Genomic DNA, 23,638 nt, shown 5'->3' with positions numbered 1-23,638 from the left:
CCCCCACGGGATGGAAAATGCAGATAAGGCGGAACTGAGGAATTGAACTCTGACCTGCTAGTCTTTGTTCCAATTTCTCCCTAGGGCCTGTCACACCCATCTTAACCTTCCTTTCTGCTCTGAATCCACCTATGCCCCTCTCTACTTCAGGATATCTCCACCTTTTTGGGCCATGCCTGCCTGAAATTATCCTTGCCTTTAAAATCCCCCAACTTCTAAGACACCCAGGAGTGAGAGTTTTGAGGCCCTGAGAGTAAAGCCCCTTTCTGCTTCCACAACTCTGGGCTTCAATGTTTGGCTTGGCCGTACCCGGCAAGTGGGACCCCAGTTTGGTTTGGTAACATCATGGAAAACTTTGTTAAATAAATTCGTTAAGCTTTTCTCTTGCTAATCTGCCTTTTGTTGCAGAGGTGTCAGCCTTGGCACTTGTACTGGGTGAAGAAAAGATACTGTCTTTTTGCCCCAAAACCACAAACACACGCTATTATCAGAAGCTGTATTTTATCAAATATCATTTGCTCAGGGAAGCCTTCTCTGACCTTGAGTAGCTTAGGTTCTGTTATACACTCTCCTAGCAAACTTTGCTTCCCTGTAAGAGTATTTCCATCAACTGCAATGGCAAACTTATTTGTATAATTACTCACTTCCTATTTCTCTCCTCTGCTGGCCTGTTGATTCCATAAGGGCAAGACTGTGTCTGGCAGAGCCAGTAACTATTTGTTCAATAAGCGAATGGACGAGAGAGTGAACTACATCCTGTCACAGGGATTCTGTTTCTGGATGAGGCCTTTATCCCTGAGAAGAGCCTGAGCATTGAAAACTAAAAAGCATTCTTAAGATAATATCTTCCCTCCTCTATCTTTTGTTAAGGATCTCTGCCTTATTGGATCTGTGCCCGTGGTGACTGTAGCATGGCCTTCTGCAGACACTTTCCCAGCTTGATTTGTTCTCGGCTGCTTGGCATCCGGTCTCGTGTCTCTGCAGACCCTGCAAACTACCTAATATACTCAGCAAAATGTCCAAACCGCAAGGGGGTTTTGCTTCTTGGAAGTAAACCTCAGAGAAGGCCACTATTTGCAGTAAACATGTGTCATGTCTTCTGGCTGACTGGCATCTTTTAAGTGTGTGTGCTATGATTGGGGAATCATGAGCCCAGAACCCAGAGTACTCATGTTCTGCATATTCTGCAGAACCAAGATATTCCCAAGCTAGAGCACAGGCTCCCCTGTGTGAGGTTTGGATTCACAGGTAGGTCATAAGTAGAAGAAAGCTGCACAAAAGACCATTTTGCTGGCAAGGTGTCAGCAGAAACATCTGGGTTTTGGGTGGTGGTGGGGTGCAAGGTCCTACAAAAAATTGCAGTTGTAGACTAGAAAGTTGGATTCCTGGCAGCAGTGCTTAGCGCAGCCAATAGGCTTGTTCTCTTGCGTAGGTTTGCATATTGTTCCTGGAAGCTTGGCATTGAGTTTTGGTTATCTAGCCTTTCCAACAATTCTGTGAATTCCCTAATAAATATTTTAAAATTAAGATACCCTTTACAAGATAGTAACATGTACCTATCTTGATGTACAGTTTAGTGAGGTTTAACAATTGTATATATGAGTGTTACTTTCAACTAGATAAAGATATAAAACATTTCTATCATCCCAGAAAGTTCCCTTGTCTGCCTTTACAGTCAATCAACCCCCCACAGCCAGTCACTATTCTGATTTCCATCACTATAGATTAGTTTTACCTCTCAAATTTGTAAACTTATGTCTCTTACCAAATTTGAGATGTTTTAACCATTGTTCTTTGAGTACTTTTTCAGCCCCATTTTCTTTCTCCAATCCTTCCACCATAACTCTAATGACATGAATATTAGATCTTGTTTTATCTTGTTATCTTGCCCAAGGTCCTGAGGGTCTAGGGGGTGGGTATATGTGTGTGTGTGTGTGCGTGTCTATTTTCTCGTTGTTCAGATTGGGTAATTTCTATATTCTATCTTTCAGTTCATAGATTTCTTTTGTCCCCTCCATTCTGCTGTTGAGTTTATCCACGGAGCTTTTTATTTTGGTTATTGTATTTTTGACTTCTAAAAGTTCTGTTTGGTTCTTCTCTAAATCTTCTATTTCTTTGCTGAGGTTTTCTATTTTTTCATTTGTTTCATAATTGCTTGTTGCAGTGTTTTTTATCATGAGTGCTTTAAAATCTTTTAAAGATAATTCTAACGTCCCTATCATCTCACTGTTGGCATACTTTTTTTTGTCTTTATTCATTTAGTTTGGCATCTTTCTGGTTCTTGGTGTGACGAATAATTTTCTATTGAAACCTGGGCATTTTCACATCATGAGACTCTGTATCTTATTTATACCTTCTGTGTTAGTTGGTTGTTTTCTTACACCACTCCAGCTGGGATATGGGACGTACTGTCTAGTTACTGCCAGGTGGAGGTAGAAGACCAGGCTTCCCATTCGACAACCTCTGTTGACAGCTAACGGGGGTGGTTCCTTACTACAGCTGGGCGAAGGTGGGAATGCTAGCTCTCTGTGTGGTCTCCACTGACACCCCTGTGGTAGTGGCAGTAGTGAAGTCCTGACTCTCCACCAAGCTCCTCTGACATCACCCCAGTTAGGAGAGACAGGGATGCCGCATTACTCCTGGTGGAGGGGGAAGTGCAAGCTCCCCATGTGGTCTCCACCAACACAGCAGAGTGAGAGTTGAGGGACCTGGTACTGTCCAATGGGAATGAAAGTCCCAGCTCCTTACTCATTTCTCTGTCACCACCCTGGCTAGGGTTTGGGGGCCCCTTTTTACAGCCTCTTGAGGGTGGTAATCTAGGCTACCCACTTAGCTTTGCTGGCATAGGTGGGGATGGGGCCACAGGTTTTTCTGTGGTGTTGGGCTGGGGTAGAGGGAGTATTGTCTAAACATTTGCTGTCTTATCAGGCTTTTGTTAGAGCTTTTTTTTGTCCACAACATTGGCATTTCTGGGTTGCTGGCTTCTTCAGCTCCAGGTCTGAGACATATGAGACCAAAATAAAACCAAAGAACTCACCACTTGTGGTCTTATGTTTGTTTTACACAGTATTCAGGGTTTTTAGTTGTACTTTATGGGAGGAATGTACTCCATCTCTCTGGAAGCAGAAGTCTGTATATTTTCCTTTGTGCAGTATCTGTCCAAGTCTTTTGCCCATTTATAATAAGGTGCTATGTCTTTTTATTATTGATTTATAGGAGTCATTTATATATTCATCATATGAATACTTTGTCAGATATGTTTTGCAAATATATTCTCCCAGTCTGTGGCCTGCCTTTTCATTTCTTAAAGTGTGAATATTGACTAACAGAAATTTTAAATTCTGATGAAGTCCAATTCCAGAATATCTTTTGAAATAAACTCCTTTACTGCTAAATGAGTCAGCTCTGTTGCCTATAGGTAAGAATGCTGGCGTATATAAGCCTTCCAAGAATCACCTCCACACTCACACCTTTATCTTATACATCCACTGATTTTACTTCCTTGATACTTGATACAATGATTTTAATGCTCGAGACACATTTTTGAAACTCATTTTTGCAATTGTCTCTACAAAAACTTTACAAGTCTCACTAGAAATGAGGCTCATTGTTTTGGAATTTTGCCTAATTTTCCACCTCAAACACCATCTTAGAACTTAATCATCTGTCAGACCTGGTTCTACAAACTTTGCGCTATTGCACAAATAAAATTCATTCTCAAGGAATGATAAATTGCCAACAAACGTTACTTAAATGGATGTGCTACAAGTTCTGATGGTTAGCATTTGGCCTGTTTTTCTATGTATCTACCTACTTAACATGCTTAGTTATTTTTATTTAACATGCTTAGTTATAGACTCTCCCCATTGTTAGCAACTACTTCATCTGAGTTCTCTCTGGGCATTTAGTCTTTCCATGCAGGGTACTCTGGGGCCCTTAGGAGTGAAGAGAAGGAAATCCTCTTCAGCCTTATGGCGAGGGCAACAGCCACAGTCCCTCAGCCCCAAGGGAATGGTAGTGAGGAATCAACTATAGGAAAGGCTAGGAAAATGAGACAGCTGCTCAGCTATTCCAGAATGAAAGAAATGAAAATGCATCTGGTACATTTATATTCAAATATCTAAACACCTGCTTCTGATAAAAGAAATGATTTGGAGATAGCTGTGATTTGGATTGACTGTAGCTCCATGTCCTGCTTCTATGGGTGTCCGAAGATGTCTAAAAGGCCTAGAATCTCTCCTGGAGGGTGACCCTCCATTCATCTTTCACTGAAGGGAATTGTAATGACACTGACAGACCTCTCCTCAGCCCTACAGTGATTTCCCTGGTGATAAGGTGTTAAGTGTCCATGAGACAACATTTCATTGACTAGGGTGATATTCCACCCAAAGGGGTGGGATTAACAAGTGGTTATTGAAAACTAGGATGAAAGTGCCATAGATACTATACTAAGGGGAATGGCTGAACTTCACACCCATGGCTGTGACCTTGATACTTTTTCATCATAACTTACAGGTATAAAAATTCACATGTTAGGGCCCCTAAGGAATTACCTGGTGTTATGAAAAGAACTGAATATACAACTGGCAGATAATGATCAGATTAGTCACATTTAACTCCTTAAGGATATAGAGTACAAGTTTTCTACTTTTTTTTTTTAAGAAGAGCTACTTATGTATATTTAAAATGTTCTAGAATCACTTTGTCATAATTTTTTCACTATTATAAAAATTTGTCACATAACAAAGTTAATTGTTGGAGTAAATGCTTATCAAATAAGTTTTGAGGATATGACAGACTGCTAAGTTTATTTTAGTAAAAGGCTTTTTCATAAGAAGAAATAATCCATAGGTTAAAAATAGAGAAAGGACTGGTTGCAGTGGCTCACACCTGTCATCCTAGCACTCTGGGAGGCCAAGGCAAGAGGAACCCTTGAGGTCAGGAGTTCGAGACCAGCTTGAGCAAGAGCGAGACTCTGTCTCTACTAAAAATAGACAAAAAAAAGTGATTGATATATTCCTGAGTTTTTCCTTAGTCAAATGCCAATTTCTATCTCTAATACTTTAAATCCCCTGTATATACTGACTGAATGATAAAAAAGTCTTTACCTCTTGTAGATCCTGGCATTGGGAAAAACTGTCTGACCTGAGTACAATCCCTGTGTTTCATAACTTCATAACATTTTGGGGACTCCAGAAGTAAAGATTGTTTTTACCAAAAATCCACCAACTCTTGAATATACAACTCAGGTTCATCTAAAAGTCAAAACAAAAAACATCTCTGCAAATATTGTTGATAGCTATTTCCATAGATAAGGATGAGCACAATATTCTTAAATTCCATAAGTAATGCTTCTGGGTGATAAAATTGGAATAATTCCTGTTAATCTGATCAACAATTTGTGGAGATTGGCTTACTTTAGTTATACTGTATATTTGATAATATGTAATACACATGTTATGTGTCTAAAACATATGATAAGGGTATTTGTGTTCAATAAAACAGTAGCCCAATGACAAATGACATTTTATTATTCAAATGATTTTACAATATCAACATCAATGTTAATAAAAATATATAACAGACTGAATTCATCAACAGCAAAGTCAGTTGCAATTCACTTGAAGGTTCTCACTTTTCAAAGTAAGCCTTTCGTAGATAAGTGAAAATTCTCTATTTTGTAGAATTTTAATCTGTTAAAGACTGGGGCAAGGCAAAGGCATCCCTCTCAGCAGGAGCAAGAAGGGCAGAGATGGGTCAAATACATCAGCAAACACAGGTGCTCTGAGCACTTTGCTACTCCTTCAGGACTGAAAATTCTGAGTTTTAACATTCTTCAGGATTTAGCAAGTCAAAATAAAAGCATAATTCAAATCTAAACACAGATTAAAAACTTCAGTTTCCATTTGAAGTTGATGTTTTCTCTCCTCATAGTATTTGCAATTTAAGGGAAAGAATATTAAATCTTTCTATTAAAATTTTTACATGTTGAGGTCTTGGGTTCTTTTCATATTGAATTTTAAGAGATGCTGCTTTGCTTTCTGTTTTTCTAGGCTATTAGGAGCAAGAATGTTCAAGCTCAATGAAAAGCAAAGATATACAATAAAGATTTTTTTTGAAGAACATTTTAACATATATGGTGGCTTGCTTCACATATGTATGCTACAGTTAAAGACAAAATATGGATTAATTCTTATATTCAGGAAATAGGTATTTACTTTCACTAATCAGCTGTGTGTGTGTGTGTGTGTGTGTGTGTGTGTGAAAGAGAGAGAGAGAGATTAATTTTCAGTTTAAGTAAGACTAATTTCCTGAGAACTCTCTAATTGGGTAAAATACTGGTATTCAGTCTTCCTTACCAGGAATTGTAAGAAAAGCATACTTTGTACATTCATGAGAAAATGAAGTAGATTATTGCTTAATAACCCAATGGAACATCTGCTTAAACGGATGTTTTAGTTGAGAGAAGTGTAAACATGATTCTAAATGTATAAATATATTGGTTATTCTTCCTTGTCTGGGAGGTTGCACCAAAGTTTTTACATAGATTAGAGGAAAAGCTGAGTCTGGGAAAATTCAAAAATATTATATAAATGCAGATAAAGTAATACAATAAAGTCAGTTGGCAACTATTTTAATAATTATGTACAGGGCCTTCCATTGTGTCGCCTTGTGACTCACATGCAAGTGACCTGAGTCACTCCATCTTCCTGATCAAACTGTCCGTCGTCTAATTCCCGGAGGACACTGTCGCTGCTGCTGAACCCCGAGAAGCTGCTGTACTGTGCTGGCCTCCCCTCCTTTGTCCAGCATTCTCTGGAAGGAGAGAGGAGGCACTCCTCAGGCGGGGCTCTGCTTTCTATAGGCTGTGACGCTGCTGTGTCCAATCCGATGCTCCTGCTGGTGACTTTGTTCCTGTCTTCACCTTTTACATGCTGGCTGGCTTTCCTCTGAAACACAAGAGATTGGCAACCAGGATTTTAAAAGATAGGTGTTTCCTGTCCCTCCACTCTAGCACATGCTGCTTCTCTACCTCCTGCACTGTCCTTTCCACACTCTTCAAATCCTGCTTATCTTCAAGGACCAGCTTGGAGCCCCCCTGCACATCCCCCTCTCCCCCTAAGTTCAAATGAGCTCCCCTCTCCCACCTGGCACATCGTTTTCACTGGCAGGTAGGTTGTGGACCCTCAATGACATCTCTAAGCAGAGATATGTGTTGAAATCATACTTTAGGGGAACAAAACAAGGCAGAATTACAAATGCATTTTTCTTCTTGGTGTTAGTTGGGATCTAAAGGCAGAAAAAGTGCTTCAGTGGCCACCTATACCCATTTCACTTAGGCACAGGCTGCATAGGTCACGGGTAATTTAGACCGAGTTTATTTTGAATGAGTGCCCGGAATGCCTTCCTGGGTCAAGCGGATACTTCCTTTGTTCTGCTGCAAACTGCTTTTGCCTGACGCTGTTAATGCTCAGCAATCTGGTGCAGCTCATTTAGACTATCTGATAAACTGTGGATGTTTTTGCTAATAAATATTTACTGAGGGCAGAGAATGTCCTTGGTGCAATCTGGATAAAGAGGACATGGTCTCTGCCAAGAAAATTTAAGTTGAATTAAGATATCCAGCTGGGCGCAGTGGCTCATGCCTGTAATCCCAGCTACTTAGTTGGGAGGCTGAGGGGGGAGGATCTCCTGAGCACGGGAGTTTAAGGCCAGCCTGTGCAACACAGTGAGATCTTGTCTCTTAAAAGAAAAAAAAAAATCTAAGAAAAAATAAGCTAAGTTAATGAAGGGAAAGTTCAACAAGGAGAATTAGCAGCTCAACATGTGGATGTTCAGACTCCTGATAAGATTTCATTGAAAGGGCTTATTTAATACTGGTAACAGGACAGATTATATTCATATACTCTAGGCATGTAAAACTGAACATGGATTTTTTTTGTTTGTTTTTCTTCAACAATTTCAAAAGTCCATGAATGAACATAGATTTAAAGATAAATTTAAAAATCACAGTAATTTCCTAGTTTACAAAAGGCTTATTCATTGAAAGTTCATTTATATGTTAGTTGGGAACTAAGATTATATTTTCCTAAAAATATAATCTAAATATAAAAATAGAATCTATAATATAATTTTAGTGAGAGTAAAATTATAGCAAAAATTATAAAACTCTTAGCAAAAACACAGAGGTCAGATACCGAGGCTGCTCTTACTAAAGTTTGTTAATCCAAACGTTTGTTGAACTGTAGTGTATAAAATACAAAAGTATCTCCTACTGGTTTTCATGGCAGATACACAAAGCAAACAAACAGCTTTATTAAATTGGATTTCGTGGGCTACTGTGGAACGTACTGTTTATGACACTGTGAAGGAGGGAGGATGGCTTGAGCCCAGGAATCCGTATAGGGTGACGCAGCCCTGGAGCGTCGCATAGGAAGCAGTGTACCAACTGCTCTTGGCCAAGTAACTGGAGTCCTTGGACAAGTTTAAGGGAAAAAGTCTACAGTGGGTCCTTCCTCAACAAAGGCCCACCTTTGTGGTCGGTCCCAAGTCAGACACAGTTTGGTGGTGGTCACATTTTCCCTTAGTACCCTTGTATTCATCAAACGCAAATATCAGATCTTTAATCCTTTTCCTGTTTATTCACAGTCACCAAACTTATTGAAGTTAGCACAGCAGTGGAACCTGACAGGTTTACTCTCAGATAAGGTACAGGATTTGAGGACGCCACCTTCTTCCTTGCAGTGGGACCCTGGTAAGTGAGGACATAGTCTTTTGGCTTCAGATGGGGCTGATAAGCACAGCCGGATTGAGCTCCTTCCTCAAGCCTGGCTAGTGGCTCCCTTTCCCACACGGGTAAGGAAGCGTTGGCTCCTGAATGACACTCTCAGTGCTCTCAACGTGGACTGAGTCAAAATGGCAAGGCGACAGTGCCTGGGTGCATTTGGCTGCCTGGATCTTTCCTCACCAGCACTAGGGCCAAAGGTAAATTTTGCAATAAATTCCTTATTGTATCCTAGCTAATAGACAACAGCTCTCACATACTCAATGAGGATTTTCTTACTAAAAATTGGATACTGTTCAGAATAATAAGATATAGTAATTCACTTTTACATAAGCATTAGTAAATAAACAGCCACCAAATATAAATATAAATTTCAAATGTTAGAAGATGACAAATCCTTAACGCTGTACCTCTAAGATTTCAGAACACAGACTTTTTTCTGTTTTACCATGTGACTGTTAAGTTTAATAAATATAACTTCAGCAATGACATCATCTCTCCTACCCCCACCTCATCTCACACGAAATAATAACTTTTTCAACAAACCAAATTGAAATGTTCTTATAACTTAGAGTGTAGGAGTCTAGAGTCCAACTAGCCCCTCTAGGTCATCTATTTCAATCCTCTTATTCTACAGAGGTGAGATCCAGTCCTAGCAAGAAGATAGGATTTGTCCAAGGTCATGGAATGGCTGGTCCTAAACAGTACCCTGAATCCATTACCTTATTCTTTTCACATTATTATTACTCACACTTGCAAAAAATAAGTAGATTTGTGTGTTTTCTAAATAATATTTTCCTTAAATTATAAAAATAATAAATAATAATAAACTCTTCCTCTACCCTCCTAGGTTCAGTAGTTGAGGCCTATGAATTAAACTGAAAAAAGACAGGTTAACAGGAAAAAAGGTTAATTTTGTAGGCACACAGGCTCTTCACAGAAAAGAAGTGAAAATCCAAAGAGGTGGTTTGGTGTAGAAGACCTGGGAGCTTATACATCATTTTAACAAAGGGTGACAATTGTGACTAGACAAGGGAAAGGGAGTTTGGGATTCTGGGGAAATAAATTGTGGGAAGGTAAATATATGGGGTAAATTAATGGAAGATTAGGCTTATTATTTTAGTAAGTTCTGTTTTTGCATACTCAAGTCAGTGTAAATTGTCTCCGGTGATTAAGAATCTTCTCCTCTTTGTGGTATGGGCGGGGGAGACCCTTTTACAAATAGAAATTTATGTTACTTTTATAAAGTGAAATTTATGCCCTGTTTTTTGTCAAAAAGGTAGAAGGCAGGGAGTTCCTCCTGTGTCTGCTGTTTATTTTCTTTTTCTTTTTTTTTTTTTTTTGAGACAGAGTCTTAACTCTGTTGCCCTGGCTAAAGTGCAGTGGGGTCATCATAGCTCACAGCAATCTCAAACTCCCAGGCTCAAGTGATCCTCCTGCCTCAGCCTCCCAAGTAGCTGGGACTACAGGTGTGTGCCACGATGCCTGGCTAATTTTTCTATTTTTTATAGAGACAGGGTCTTACTCTTGCTCAGGCTGGTCTCGAATTCCCGACCTCAAGTGACCCTCCCGCCTCAGCCTCCCAGAGTGCTAGGATTACAGGAGTGAGCCACCGCGCCCAGCCTTGCTGTTTCTTAATTGCCTTCAGTTCAAAATAATCCTCATGCCAAAATGGCAAATTTTGGGGTGGCATAATCTAATCCCCTCCTCTCATGTTGCCTCATTGCTGGTACATTTCCCTCCTTACATGTTGGTTCAGGAGACTGTTTCCACATTAAGTCCACATTTCCTCATCTGTCTTCACCGCTTGGAATTATGATGAGAGTTTAAAGATTAAATGCTTCGACATAACATTCAGCTCAGAAAGCATCAATTTTACTCACATCTGGTGTTTGAGCAGCTGAATTCCACATAACCGGCCTCTGAAGGAACACGACCTGCTTGGTGGCCAAATTCCCTTCACTGCAAATTAAAACAATACCGTTTAGTACTTGTGAATTCGCAATTCTCTATATTTCACACTTGGCTAGAATGCTCCACATGTATCCTTTGTAAAATAATCTGAACAAAAATTAATTATACAATATAATTTTATTTAAGTAACAGCTGGAAAAATAAGAAAAAAAAACCCCTAAAAATTGAATATGGTCATTACAAAAGAAAACAATTTCAATGTTTAAAATGCTTGTGATTTCACCATGCTACCTATTTTCGTCTCTTTGCTTCCCTTCTTGGTCTTTACCAACTTGTGTATTTTTGCATATTTATATTTCTGTTTCTGTGCTTTTTACTGAACACCTTTTTCTTTGTTTTTACATTGTAATCATATTTTTAATGACTGCATAATGGCTCAGAGAATTAAGATACCAAACGTACTAAGCCTTTCCTTTATTATTGGGAAACTAGGTTGTTTCCAGTTTCTTGCTAATTATAAATAATGCTGTTAATAAAAATATGTGTAGTCTTCCTTTTATGAATTATTTCTTTGACATAAATGTTCAGGAGTGGGATTACTAGGTCAAGGGAATATGATTTAAGCTTCTTAGTATGCACTGTCAAATTTCCCTTTTAAAAAGAAGAGACCAATTTGGACTGTCACATGTGAGAAATGTTACATACATTTTCAATTGAGGGACTTCAACCACAGCTAGTTTTATTTTCAGATGCTTCTTTGTAGTCAGCTACTCAGTATTCTCCTTATTTAACCATCATCATGGCAAATTACCCCTTGCCAAAGACTACTTGGGGTTTGTATTTCTCTGAAATGCTTTTCACAGAGTCTCCATGGATTTATGGGGAGGAGTGTCTGTAGCTAATGTTGCTGAGTTACGACTTTTATTATGCAAAAAACCCCAACAAAACCTTACTATTAGCTGCATTTTATGCTTAGCTCTTTTTCTGAAAAATGAATGCAACACTGAAACTCTGGCTGGAGAGGTATATGTCAACTGCACACCACTGAAAATCCCAAACTTACTGATATCACTGAATTTTGAGAAATATCAAATCTCTCCCAAAGTGGTAACAGGATAGTGCTTCTTTTTTATTTTTATTTTTAAAAGGCTATTTCTAGTCTAATCTCACTTTAGTTTGGCCTTATCTTTGATTAGACCAAAAGACTTGGTGTGAAATATATGTTGACTTTTGGGAACAACTGAATTCATCATGAAACGTCATTCGGTACAGGGAAGGGGTTAGCATGCATACAGAACAGGCTGGTCATATGTTTGGGAGGCATGGAGTATACTGGAAAAAGCAGAGGCTTTGGAATAAAAATGTTCAAATCTGAACTCTATCATAATACCTAACAGCTGATGACGTTAGTCAAAGTCCTTAAATTCTCAGACTCAGTTTCCTATCAGGGACCTTGGGAAGAATAAATAAATCAATGTGCAGGAAGAGCCTCCCACTGTGTCTGCCTCTAGAAGGGGCACAGCAAATGCAACTGCACTTTCTCCACGAGTTTAGTGAGATGTGGGGTAGAGTTAAGGGGAAGGGAAATGCCTCAGAATCAAAAATATCTTCCAAAGAGCAAATTCAAGAAAAAGGGTATATGAGAATGGAGATTTCTGGGTAACGTTCAAGGTGTGTGAGCCAGGTAGAGAATCACATGACAGAACCAGGCCTAGAACTATCGGAAGATGAGAAGTAGGGATCAGGGTACAGTTATTCTCTTGAGTAGAACGCAGGAGCATGTCAGGGTAGGGATTGTGGGTGACCCTGTCGGGAGTTCTTCCCAACTGATTACTAGGATGGGGCAAGTCTGAATGCACTAGGATGCAAGGTCTGGCCTGGAGCAGGCCTCTGGAACTTGACCGTGCATCCCAAACACTGAGGTGCTTGTTGGTTCCAGGGTCCACTCCAGATCCGTGGATTCCCCATTTCACCACGCTCCCCAAGTGGCCCTGATGCACAGTAAATTTGGGAACCACTGCTGGAAGAGACAGACTTTGGAGTGTAGAATTCTTGGGTCCTGGGGATTACCTGGTGGTGCTTCCTACTCTCAGAAGGCATTCAGTGTTGATGTTCCTTGAATAATAAAACCCGTCAATGCTTCCTCTTGGAATGGAATGTGAAAATAAAAAGGACTCATTCTCTGGAGACATCCTTGATGTCTATTTTTTTTTTTTTTTTACCATAGTCTTCTAATGTGACATGTGTCCTTAAATGTTTTGGACAATTTTAGCCAGACAGGATACCTACAGCCATGCTGAGGACACATATATTTTGTCAGCTTTAGTTTTTTAATTCATTCTGAAGTACAGTGCCCAATTCTGGGTAGAGAACCATTGCCTGCATGTTTGAAATAGGATTCTCTCTACTAACATTCTGTTTGGTATTTAACACAATACACAGAGGCGCAAAACACACCTGCCTGGCAAAGGGGAGGGCAAACCAACCACGGCCACTTGAGTGGAACAGTGGCACACACAAACCTGTCACTCCTGTGGTGTGTAAGGGATTCACCTCTGTAAGGAGAGAAGCAAGCTAGCCTGCCTGCCTGCCTGCCTTATTTATTTATTTTTAGAGACAGGGTCTTGCTCTGTCACCCAGGCTAGAGTGCTGTGGCCAATCATAGCTCACTGCAGCCTCAGACTCCTGGGCTCAAGCCATCCTTCTGCCTCAGCCTCCCAAGTAGCTGGGACTATATGCATGTGCCACCACATCTGGCTAATTTTTCTATTTTTTGTAGAGACAGGTCTCAAACTCCTGACCCTAAGCAATCCTCCTGTCTTGGCCTCCCAGAGTGCTAGGATTACAGGTGTGAGCTACTGTGCCCGGCCTAAAAATACTCTTATAAAAAGCTTCGGTTTATGGTTCCAAAATCCATTACACTAGATAGAATTATTAGGTTAATTTGTATTTTCTGATTAATTTTGCTTCATCTTATACATTAATTAATTGCCATGGTTTAACATTGGCAACTCAAAAGTAAATTAGTAAAAACAAACAAAAAAAAAAGTGAGTGAGTGAATTCTTGCTTTTAAAAACTGAAATTAAAATTTTGTTTTTTAAAGGCAAAATCATAAAATTAAATTTTAGCTTACGATTTTGTAGCTATATGTTTAGCCACAAAGTTCCTTTGCCTTATGACCCTGATTTGTTTCTCAGGTATTAGTGTGTTCATTAAAAACAAAAAACAAAGAGCATTACCATAATTTAGCTCTCTCAATCCTCCCCACCCCACAAAATGTTAAAAATTTGAGTTCAGATGAAGAAGGCTGATGATAATTGGAAGTATATATAATAGACAAATGGACTATTTTAAGAATGTGGTCTTATCAAAATCCTGCTCACAGCAAGATTACTGTGAGCTTAACTCACTATGGAATTACATGACACTGTTTCTACAGAATTTAAATCAGAAATAGAAGAGAACTGCATTAAAATGGATCAAGTCCTAACTTCTCCTTTGACTGTATATAAATATGCAACTCCTGCTTTGGCTGCCACATGAGGATTTAGAGGAAATTATTGGGACCCTTAAGTGTCTTAACTAACTCTAGAGACTTCTAATGATTCTGAGCCGTGTGGCCCACAAGGTTGCTGGGCTTTTCTGCTGTGGCTGCAGAAAATGGAAAAGTTGGGCAGGGCTTGGACATCACAGGGAGAAGACAATTTTCTTTTGTTATTCATATCTTGTCCTTAAGGACCAGGCTTTTTAATATTCTCTGTACAGTATAACTTGATTCAATTGTATTAAAAAACCCCTGTGTTTAAATTCTGTCTTCTGAGATATAAATGAGGATGTACACTTTCCTTCTATCCTGTGTGCTAAAATTCTCTCCCTTTCTCTCCTGGTCCCCTTTCCTCTCCCCTCCATCTCTCCCCCTACTTTCTTCCTATTTCTGTTTCTTTCTCTGTGTCTATCTTTCTCTTTATCGCTTTCTCTCTCTCCCCCTTTCTCTTTCTTTCTCTCTCCCAGTGTAAGGTTATAATTCAGTGTTTCTGAAAGTGCATCCGAATCACCTTGGGATTCTTGTTACAATGCACGTTGCTGCCCCCAGCCCCAAGATGACTATGGATCAGAAATGGGGGAGAGGAGAGCAACCTGCTGTCTTGAGGTAGCCAAACAAAAGGAACATTGGCTTTTCATTCCCTTTTATTCTGGTAATGTTTTTGTGTGTGAGACAGGGTCTCACTCTGTCACCTGGGCTAGAGTGCAGTGGGATCATCATAGCTCACTGCAACCTCCAACTCCTGGGCTCTAGTGATTCTCCTGGCTCAGCCTCCCAAGCAGCTGGGACTACAGGTGTGCACCGCCACACCCGGCTTATCTTTCTATTTTTGTGGAGACGGGGTCTCACTCTTGCTCAGGCTGGTCTCGAACTCCTGATTGAGCTCAAACAATCCTCCCACCTTCGCCTCCCAGAGTGCTAGGATTACAGGCATGAGCCATCATGCCAGGCCTGGTGATTTTTTGAGTTCAACAATATTACCTGCTAGCTCAGCTAATTTTGTCCTCCACCAAATTTGCCCTGAAGAGTTTAATGTCCATTTTCACCTTGAATTTTTTTTTTCCTACCTCTTGGAATAAGGTGAAATCTTTTTTTTCTTTGAGACTATCATAAAACAGCATCACCTTGAATTCTTTCAGAGACAAAGGATTGGGCCCATTGGTATTATTATATAGTGATAATGATTAAGAAGAGATTCTGGCTTGTTTTCAGGGCTGATAACAATAACCCTGGAATAATGCAGTAATATCAGATTACAACATTATGATATTTCCATGGTAATGCGGCTTTAAATCTGAGTGTGTGATATTGCCTAGGATAATGAAGCAACAACTTCAACCTAGGGACACACCGAAAAAATATCTTTATGTAATCCAATAACAGGATATATCTGAGCGATGAAGGAAATGAGGGGAAAACACCTTATGTATATAGGACATTCAAGTGTGGCTTAGGTGACAGAAGGATAGGAAAAAACTGAAATTGCTTAAGACACTATTGTTGTATTTAATACAAACACATTTAAGCAAGAAAGTTTTCACTGGCAGTAGTTCTGTTTTCAGACATGTGGGCCCCAAAATAAAGATCATGATAGGAATTTGTTTCTCTGGGTGTGAGCATATGTGTAAGGATACATCTTTACAATATTGTTATTTATTTCTGTTGCTTTTATTTTCTTGCAGTCCTCACGGCTGATTTTGTATATAGTGAACTATAGTATTTATATTTTCTGAATCATCCTGATTTAGGAAAGGCCAAGCTATTATGCTTGAACAATTGGTTTCAATTTATTAGGGATTTTGGTTCTGCCAAGGATTAGGTCTCAAGATAACAGGTCTAATTTATTAGCCCTGAATAGGTGCTTTGCATATATTATCTTTCTTAATTATTATGACAATCTGCTAAAGTTGATGTTATTGTACCATTTTCCAGATAAGGAAACTGATACTTAAAGAGGTTAGGTGACTTGCCCAAAGTCATATAGCTAGTCAATGGAGATTTGGGCTGGGTGTAGTGGTTCATGTCTATAATCCCAGCGCTTTGGAAAGCTGAGGCAGGAGGAGGATCAGTTGAGGCCAGGAGTTTGAAACCAGCCTGGGCAACATAGTGAGACACAGCCTCCACACACACACACACACACAAATTAGCCAGGTGGGAGGTTGAGGCAAGAGGATTGCTTGAGCCCAAGAGTTGGAGGTTATAGTGAGCTATGATTGCAACACTGCACTTCAGTGTGGGTAACAGAGACCCTGTCTCTTTAAAAAAAAAGAGAGAGAGAGAAAGATCTGTTTAGCTCCAAAGCCTGGACCCTTAACCATTCCTCTACTTCAGAGACGAAAAAGCCTCAGCCTCTACCCTCTACCTTGACCAAGATCAACTGTCTATGACAATTTTCTTTATATTTAAAGATAACATGGTTGATAGTGATTACTATCTCTGTGTGTACTAAATCAGCTATGGCCAACATGTAACTGTCATAGGACAGTATATTTGGACAAGAATAAAAAGCAGAGGATAAATGGGTTTTACCCACAATCTCTGTTACCAGAAAACAATGAACCTTTATATTCATCCTATATTTTCTCAGTTGCAGGCACTTGGAAGGACCCAAGTTACAAAATGTAACAAAATAAAGATCAATATTGCACAATGCTCCCTGGCATACAAAACAAGGGTAGACATTGTGTGTGTTGTAATGTGCCTTGTTGCATAAAGACAACCACTGTTAAAATATATTTTTCTACTATTTTCTATCCAGGGTCAGTAGCAAATTCCTAAATGGGGATCTGCTAAATGGCGATGACGCCTTTTAATCTTATTAGTATTCAAAGATCCCATCTAACTTTGGCAGTCTAAAATCTCTCTCCTTTTTAATACTTCTACAGAGCCTATAGACTAAAGCACTTCATCCAGCCCTTGATTAGTTACTGTATATTACACAATACATCAGCTTGATCTGCCCTGACAAGAATGCAAGTCCCTGGTTATGTATCCTATGAACTGTACCCCGCCCACAGGCTTCTCCAGGGCCAGACACCATGCACAGCCTCCACATGCTTGTACTGATTAACTTTTTGCTTTTTAAATTTGATTTTTAAAAAATTATGGAATAATTATTCTATGTTTATATCCAATAAATATATGGAATAAAACGAATCTTTCTTATAAAAATCAAATAATACAAAATATGTAAAGACAAAATAGAAGTCCCCACTCTCTTCTTTCCCTACCCATAATCCCAAGAGCTAACCACTCACTAGAATTTGCTACGTAGCCTTTCAGTTTTGTTAGATATATTCAAAATGTATTAACTTTAAAAATTGGGATTGTACCCTAATAATGTCTTGCTTTGTAAAAAAAAAAAAAAACCTCAATAATTATCACAGAAAAAATCCTATGATAATACATATACAAATCTATTCATTCTTTTTTTATCAGCTTCATACTATTCTATTGTATGAATAGTCCATAACTTATTTAACCAGTTCATAATGATAGACATTGTTTCCAATTTTTTACCATTACAAACAATAGTTTAATGATCAGCCAAGCAACTAGCCCCTTTGCTGTTTTATTTATTTATTTATTTATTTGAGACAGAGTCTCACTTTGTTGCCCGGGCTAGAGTGCTGTGGCATCAGCCTAGCTCACAGCAACCTCAAACTCCTGGGCTCAGGCAATCCTCCTGCCTCAGCCTCCTGAGTAGCTGGGACTACAGGTATGTGCCACCATGCCTGGCTAATTTTTTCTATATATATATTTTTAGCTGTCCATATAGAATTTCTTTCTATTTTTAGTAGAGACAGGGTCTCGCTCTTACTCAGGCTGGTCTCGAACTCCTGAGCTCAAACGATCCACCCGCCTCCGCCTCCCAGAGTGCTAGGATTACAGGCATGAGCCACCTCGCCCGGCCCCCTTTGCTGTTTTAATTACACATAAAGATAAGCCTTCTGCCAAGCCTGGTGGCTCATGACTGTAGTCCCAGCTACCTGGGAGGCTGAGGTGGGAGGATTACTTGAGCCCAGGCATTCGGGACCAGCCTGGACAACACAGCTAGATCCCATCTCAAAAAATAAAAAAAGAAAAGCCTTCACAAGGAGGGCATGAAAGGACTACTTCTGTGACCTCTCAATGCCTTGGTGGATACTAGGGGCGCAGGGGAAGTTTGAATGATGGTGAGGTACTGGTGCCTCCCTCCCTACTTCTGCTCCCGAAATAATATACAGCCACTCCTCAGCCCAGTGGGTCTCCCGGTCACTAGGTACAGGTTGTGACCTTATGGACTTTGGCATGCAGGACAAGGTGGTCAAGTCAAGTGTGGCTCCAGGCTCTACCACCCTCCCCCTTCATAGTATACTTGGGGCCTTTAGTCCCACTTTTGGGCTCAGTCATATCCTCATTCCCAAACCAACCCTGACTGAAGCCAAAGGAGCTCCAGCCCCGTGTTCTATGGCTCAGCATCCAGCCCAGTGGGCTTGCTGTCTCATCTAGTGCCCAGTCATTCATATCACTTTAGGAGATATTTAGACTCCTGACAGCAGAAGCCCTGGGTGAATGGGAGGGAATGATAAATGAATTTTTCACTGGGGAAAAAGGAACAGGAAATGTTCAGAACTCGTACTTTTGGGGAAGGTCTCCTTGTAATGGGCTAAGTGACACCTTAAAGCAGGCACCCAAGAGAAAAACAAAAAAGAGAAGAGGGGGCCAAATACACAAGTTGTTCCGAGGAGGGTGGGGTGTAGCATGTATGAATGGCTTGGTGGAGCCATGGTGAGGGGTAGGAAGGCAGGGAAGAGGCGTTCCTTCCTCTTTCACTACTCCCTGCAAAGTTTCTCAAATGTTAGTATGTTTTTGGTGCTTGTGCAAATGCAGATTCATGTGTCCCACACTCAAAGCCTCTGACTCGGTCCAACTGGGGTGGGCCTCCAGCAAGGCTGTCCGAGTGACTCATATTGCCTGGTCTAAGATGGAATCTGGACAGTGACGACTGTACTGTACTCTTATTTGACAGGTATGTCACAGATTAGAAAAAGTTGGGAAATAATGCTTCAGGGGATTGTTACTCAATTTGACAACAGTTACCCCAGATCTCTGAGAAGAAAAGTAGATGAATTGCTTTGCTTACTTCTAACACCCCTTTTTCATTCTTTAAGCTTGAGTATCTTCACTTTATATCCACCTAAACTCCTTTCCCTACCTGGAGAAGGTGCGGCTTTATTATAAAGCCATGTCAATCAAAGGTTTTTCAATTTTGTGGGGACACTGGGATACTGAACAGGGCTAAGTTGCTAAACTGGGAAGACCAGAGAAGGGGAGGAAGGGGTAGGACTAAGGAAGGAGGAGCTGCCTTCCTTAGCCACACCGGACAATCACGCAGAACGTCGAACCTATGGTTGATTCTGCTAAAGGGAAGGCCCAGGCGGTACTGTGCTGTCCTCCGTAGGTAGCCACTGGCCCGGGCAGGACAGCTGTGGCAGTCAATCATCTGGATGCCAAAGAGGGCAGAGGAAACATCTCTGGTCCATTTTACACAGAAGACTTAATTGGTCTCTTTCTCTCTCAATAAAAGTAGGACTCAATTTTTCCTTCCCAGGAAAGTTAGTAAAAGGAGAAAAGGAAAAGGAAAGGTTAGTACTTGAGAAACGTTGGCATTTGGTTCTCATGTAGGTATTTATTTTAATGGAAACAGCTAGCAAGTCCATGCTCCAGGGGAAAACTAGCCCAGGACACTGGAGGGGAGGAGGCAGAAGCGATCCCGTATCCTGGCTCACCGGAGCCCCTGCTACAGTCCCAAACCTGGCTGTGTGCTGGCGAGGACAGTGTTGTGCGTGTGGGGCAGACACACCTAACAGCTCGTACATCTATAACATGAGGAGATTGGATTTGCTAGTCTCCAAGGTCCATGAAATCAAATCAGAAGTTCTGTAAATATTTTCTGTAGGCATTAAATAAGCATTTGTTAAATTGAACTATCTAACAAATGAAGTTATACTTTAGAATTAAATGAGAGTATGTAAGGATACTTTTGCATTACCTGTCATGTCTTAATATAGGTGTAGGCAACACGCTTGTCAGGAGCCATCCAAATTCAGCTAGAGTGTGCAGCAGAGGGCCATAGTCCGTTTTGATTTCACAGCCCTGCATGAATAAGCGTGAGAGCTCACGGTCTATTCGCAAAGACAACCAGCTACACAATTACAGTAGAGAGATGGGTGTTATGACAAGGGGATTTCAGTTTCCATTAAGTACAATTTCCATTGGGCTGCAGCCTTCTTGGGCTTTGTGTTTTGGTATTGCAACTTTTTAACCATCGAGCCAACTTAGAAACACTGGGAGTAGAGAGAGGTTTACATCTGGCTCTCCAAAGTTTGGCCTTCCTTTGGTCTTGTTAGGGCAGTGGTTCTCAAACTTTAATGTATGAGTGGCTGGGAATCTGCATTTTAAAAAGAGCTCCCTAGGGGATTTGGATCCAAGTAGTTTACAGAGCACACTTTCAGAAACACTGTTCTAGGGGTTGGGGAGTGCGGACAAGAGTGGGAAGTGGGAAGAGGGTAGTGAAGGGGACAGGAGCTTGGATGCGGGAGTCTTTTCACTGCTTTTTATTCATTTGGAATTGATTCTTACTTGGAGCTCTACCTCTTCCCCCAAATCCTTTTTCACCCTCAGTGGGATTTCTAGTTTCTTTGAAAATGGGCTATGTCTCTCTAACCTTTGTAAGGCAAGAAAGGCAAAAGTGTTCCTAAAAGAGGCTGTCAGGGAGGGCCTCATACACACAACAGAATATACCTGAATTCAGTCTGACACCTCAAGGGCAGTCCATTCGGTGCCATCTGAATTCAGAGTTCACATCAGCAGCAATGCCATCTCTGATTATGAAGGACAATGCTGAGTGCACGTACTTGGCCTGGCGAAAGAGAGAACACTTTTTGGATATTTTTGCTTTCTAAAGTCAATTCATAAGGTTAAAGTCAGTCACATTGGTTGCTTGGAGATAATAGTTGAGTGACTGATTTTTTTTTTCACTTTCAACCAGTTGTCGTGGAATTGTGTGAAGAGGATCTCAGTGCCAGGGGACTTTGTTTAGGGTTAGAATGCCAAATATTTGGGAACCTACTGCTACTTACGTATAGATAATTATTTTGCTACCTTACAAAAAAGTTTAATATTGGGTAAAGCAAATTTACTTTTCACAAATTTGGAAGAAGTTTGTTCCTGCGTTTGTGATGAAATTGCAAACAATGAACAAATATGTATTTAAGGATACTGCAGGGGCCAGGCAATGAAGATCTTTAACATATAAAATGAAATACAAAAATAAAGTTAACTTGTCAGAAAACTGCAACTGACCTCAATAATGGTCCATTGTTCTACTACAATAGCATCATTTCCTTTCCTACTAGAACCTGGAACTCCAGAACCTTCTTCTTCATAGATAAAAAATCCTTCCAAAGATTTAGGCAAATGGTCGCCTGTGAGGAAAAGGATACAATTAAGAAGAGTTGCAAATACTAAGTGTCTTTTAATATTATCTAAATCCTTAAATAACCTTTATAGGAAGCTGAAAGAAAAACATATCAATAAAAAAAATTTGTTTTGGCTCCATCAATAACATCCTCCTCCTCTTTGAAAGTTTTCTTTTCTCTCCAAAGATCAAGACAGTTTTATACTTTACTGAATTAAAATTAAACCATACACGTGAAAACTACAATAGCAAAGACAAGTTACAATAATCTGATATAGTGAGAAGTGAGTGGAAAATCAACCTAAAAAACATCTGGAAATGATCTTCACCTTGAAATCAAATTTTGGTTTCTGATCTATATGTTGTATGCACATCAATTATACCATTAAGAGAAATAAAACAAAAAATGTTAATCCTTGAAATTAAAGTTGAAATATTAAAATTAATGTGAGGTAAGATACTTAAAAAATCTAAACACAGAACAATTCTTTACCTCAATGATGCATTAAAAAAACCACACACACACACACACACACACACACACACACACACACACACACAGTGACAGGAAGACCCTAAACAGAAGTCATTGTCAAAAGAATTCCTGCTGGGAAGGAAGTTTTAAGGGAGGGCCTCTCTGACTTTTCTTGAGTAGCTGACAATAACCAGCTGGCCTAAACTAAACTGATTTTATGGAAGTTCTTTTGTCTCCTATTTTGCAATAGGAGACATTTTTCCCATGGTTATGTGCTGATTAAACATTTTGGTTTTTATGCAGCACAATGTCGCATCAAAGTTTCCCTGGTTGACAGTTCTCTAAATAATATAGGTCTATAAAGTTTTCAAATGCTCTTTTAAGCTTAAAGATAAAAAAAGACAAAAGTAATTTCAAAGTAATTTTCAGTTTTAATTTTTATGAACAGGCTATAAACTTCAAGAGAAAATCATTATTATCATTATTTTTTTGACATCACTCATAGTTAGGGCAGAACACCATGAAGAAATTACATTGTTCAGAGTGGTTCCCAAGTACCCAGTAAAGTTTAATTTATTAATTGGAATTGGTTTTCTATTACAGTATATATTTCACTTCTTTTAAATATCTTAGCCACTGTCATACCAAAGTGACCAGTGAAATCAAATCTGTTTCTGATGGAAAGTTTAGGGAATCATTAGACCATCTTTCAAATTATATTATATGTCCCAAGTCCTTTTTTAGACTGGGGTATGAGTTTTAAAAATAATTTTATACTGTGATAATTACACAGTTAATTATAATTTGCCTCTTATTTACTTTGGGATTATATAATGTGCTTTGGCTTTGTGGCTTTGTTTCCTTGCTCTCAGTGTTGGGATATACTAGTACAATCATACTCATACTCATACTGTGCTTTGCTTTATTGTGCTTCAGAGATACGGCATTTTTTTTTTACAGATTGAAGGTTTGTGGCAACCCTGAGTTGAGCAAGTCTATTAGCACCATTTTGCCAACAGCATGTGCTCACTTGGTGGCTCTGTGTCACATTTTGGTAATTCTCACAATATTTTTTCATTATTATTGTATCTGTTATGGTGATCTGAGATCAGTGATCTTTCATGATACTATTGTAATTGTTTTGGGGTGCTATGAACCATGCCAATATAAGATGATGAATTTAATTGATAAATGTCGTGTGTGTTCTGACTGCTCCACTGGCCAGGCCTTCCCCTGTCTCTCTCCTCTCCTCAGGCCTCCCTATTCCCTGAGACACAACAATATTGAAATTAGGCCAGTTAATAACCTTCCAGTGGCCTCTAAGTGTTCAAGTGAAAGGAAGAGTCACACTTCTCTCACTTTAAATCAAAAACTAGAAAAGATTTTTAAGCTTAGTAAGGAAGGGATGTTGAAAGCTGACATAGGCTAAAAGCGAGGCCTCTTGCGCCAAAGAGTTA

The 23,638-nt window shown here is 39.7% G+C and overlaps 1 protein-coding gene across 1 annotated transcript in view; it reads right to left on the bottom strand.

Moving 5' to 3' along the window:
• Positions 1-5,513: 5,513 nt before the first annotated feature.
• Positions 5,514-23,638, bottom strand: part of RFTN2 (raftlin family member 2) — a 53,569-nt gene continuing 35,444 nt past the window's right edge. Inside the window, exons 6-9 of the mRNA XM_045558799.1 lie at positions 21,592-21,713; positions 20,279-20,382; positions 10,669-10,747; positions 5,514-6,950 (exon numbers count right to left, since the gene is read on the bottom strand). Of these exons, the coding sequence (XP_045414755.1) occupies positions 6,678-6,950; positions 10,669-10,747; positions 20,279-20,382; positions 21,592-21,713 (578 nt within the window). The 3' untranslated portion in view covers positions 5,514-6,677. The remainder of the gene's footprint in view (positions 6,951-10,668; positions 10,748-20,278; positions 20,383-21,591; positions 21,714-23,638) is intronic.

The sequence above is a fragment of the Lemur catta genome, chromosome 8 (assembly GCF_020740605.2).
Source record: "Lemur catta isolate mLemCat1 chromosome 8, mLemCat1.pri, whole genome shotgun sequence".
In the NCBI taxonomy this organism is placed as follows: Eukaryota; Metazoa; Chordata; class Mammalia; order Primates; family Lemuridae; genus Lemur; species Lemur catta.
Note: the sequence above shows the minus strand (reverse complement) of the source record. Positions and strands in the feature narration are given on the sequence as shown.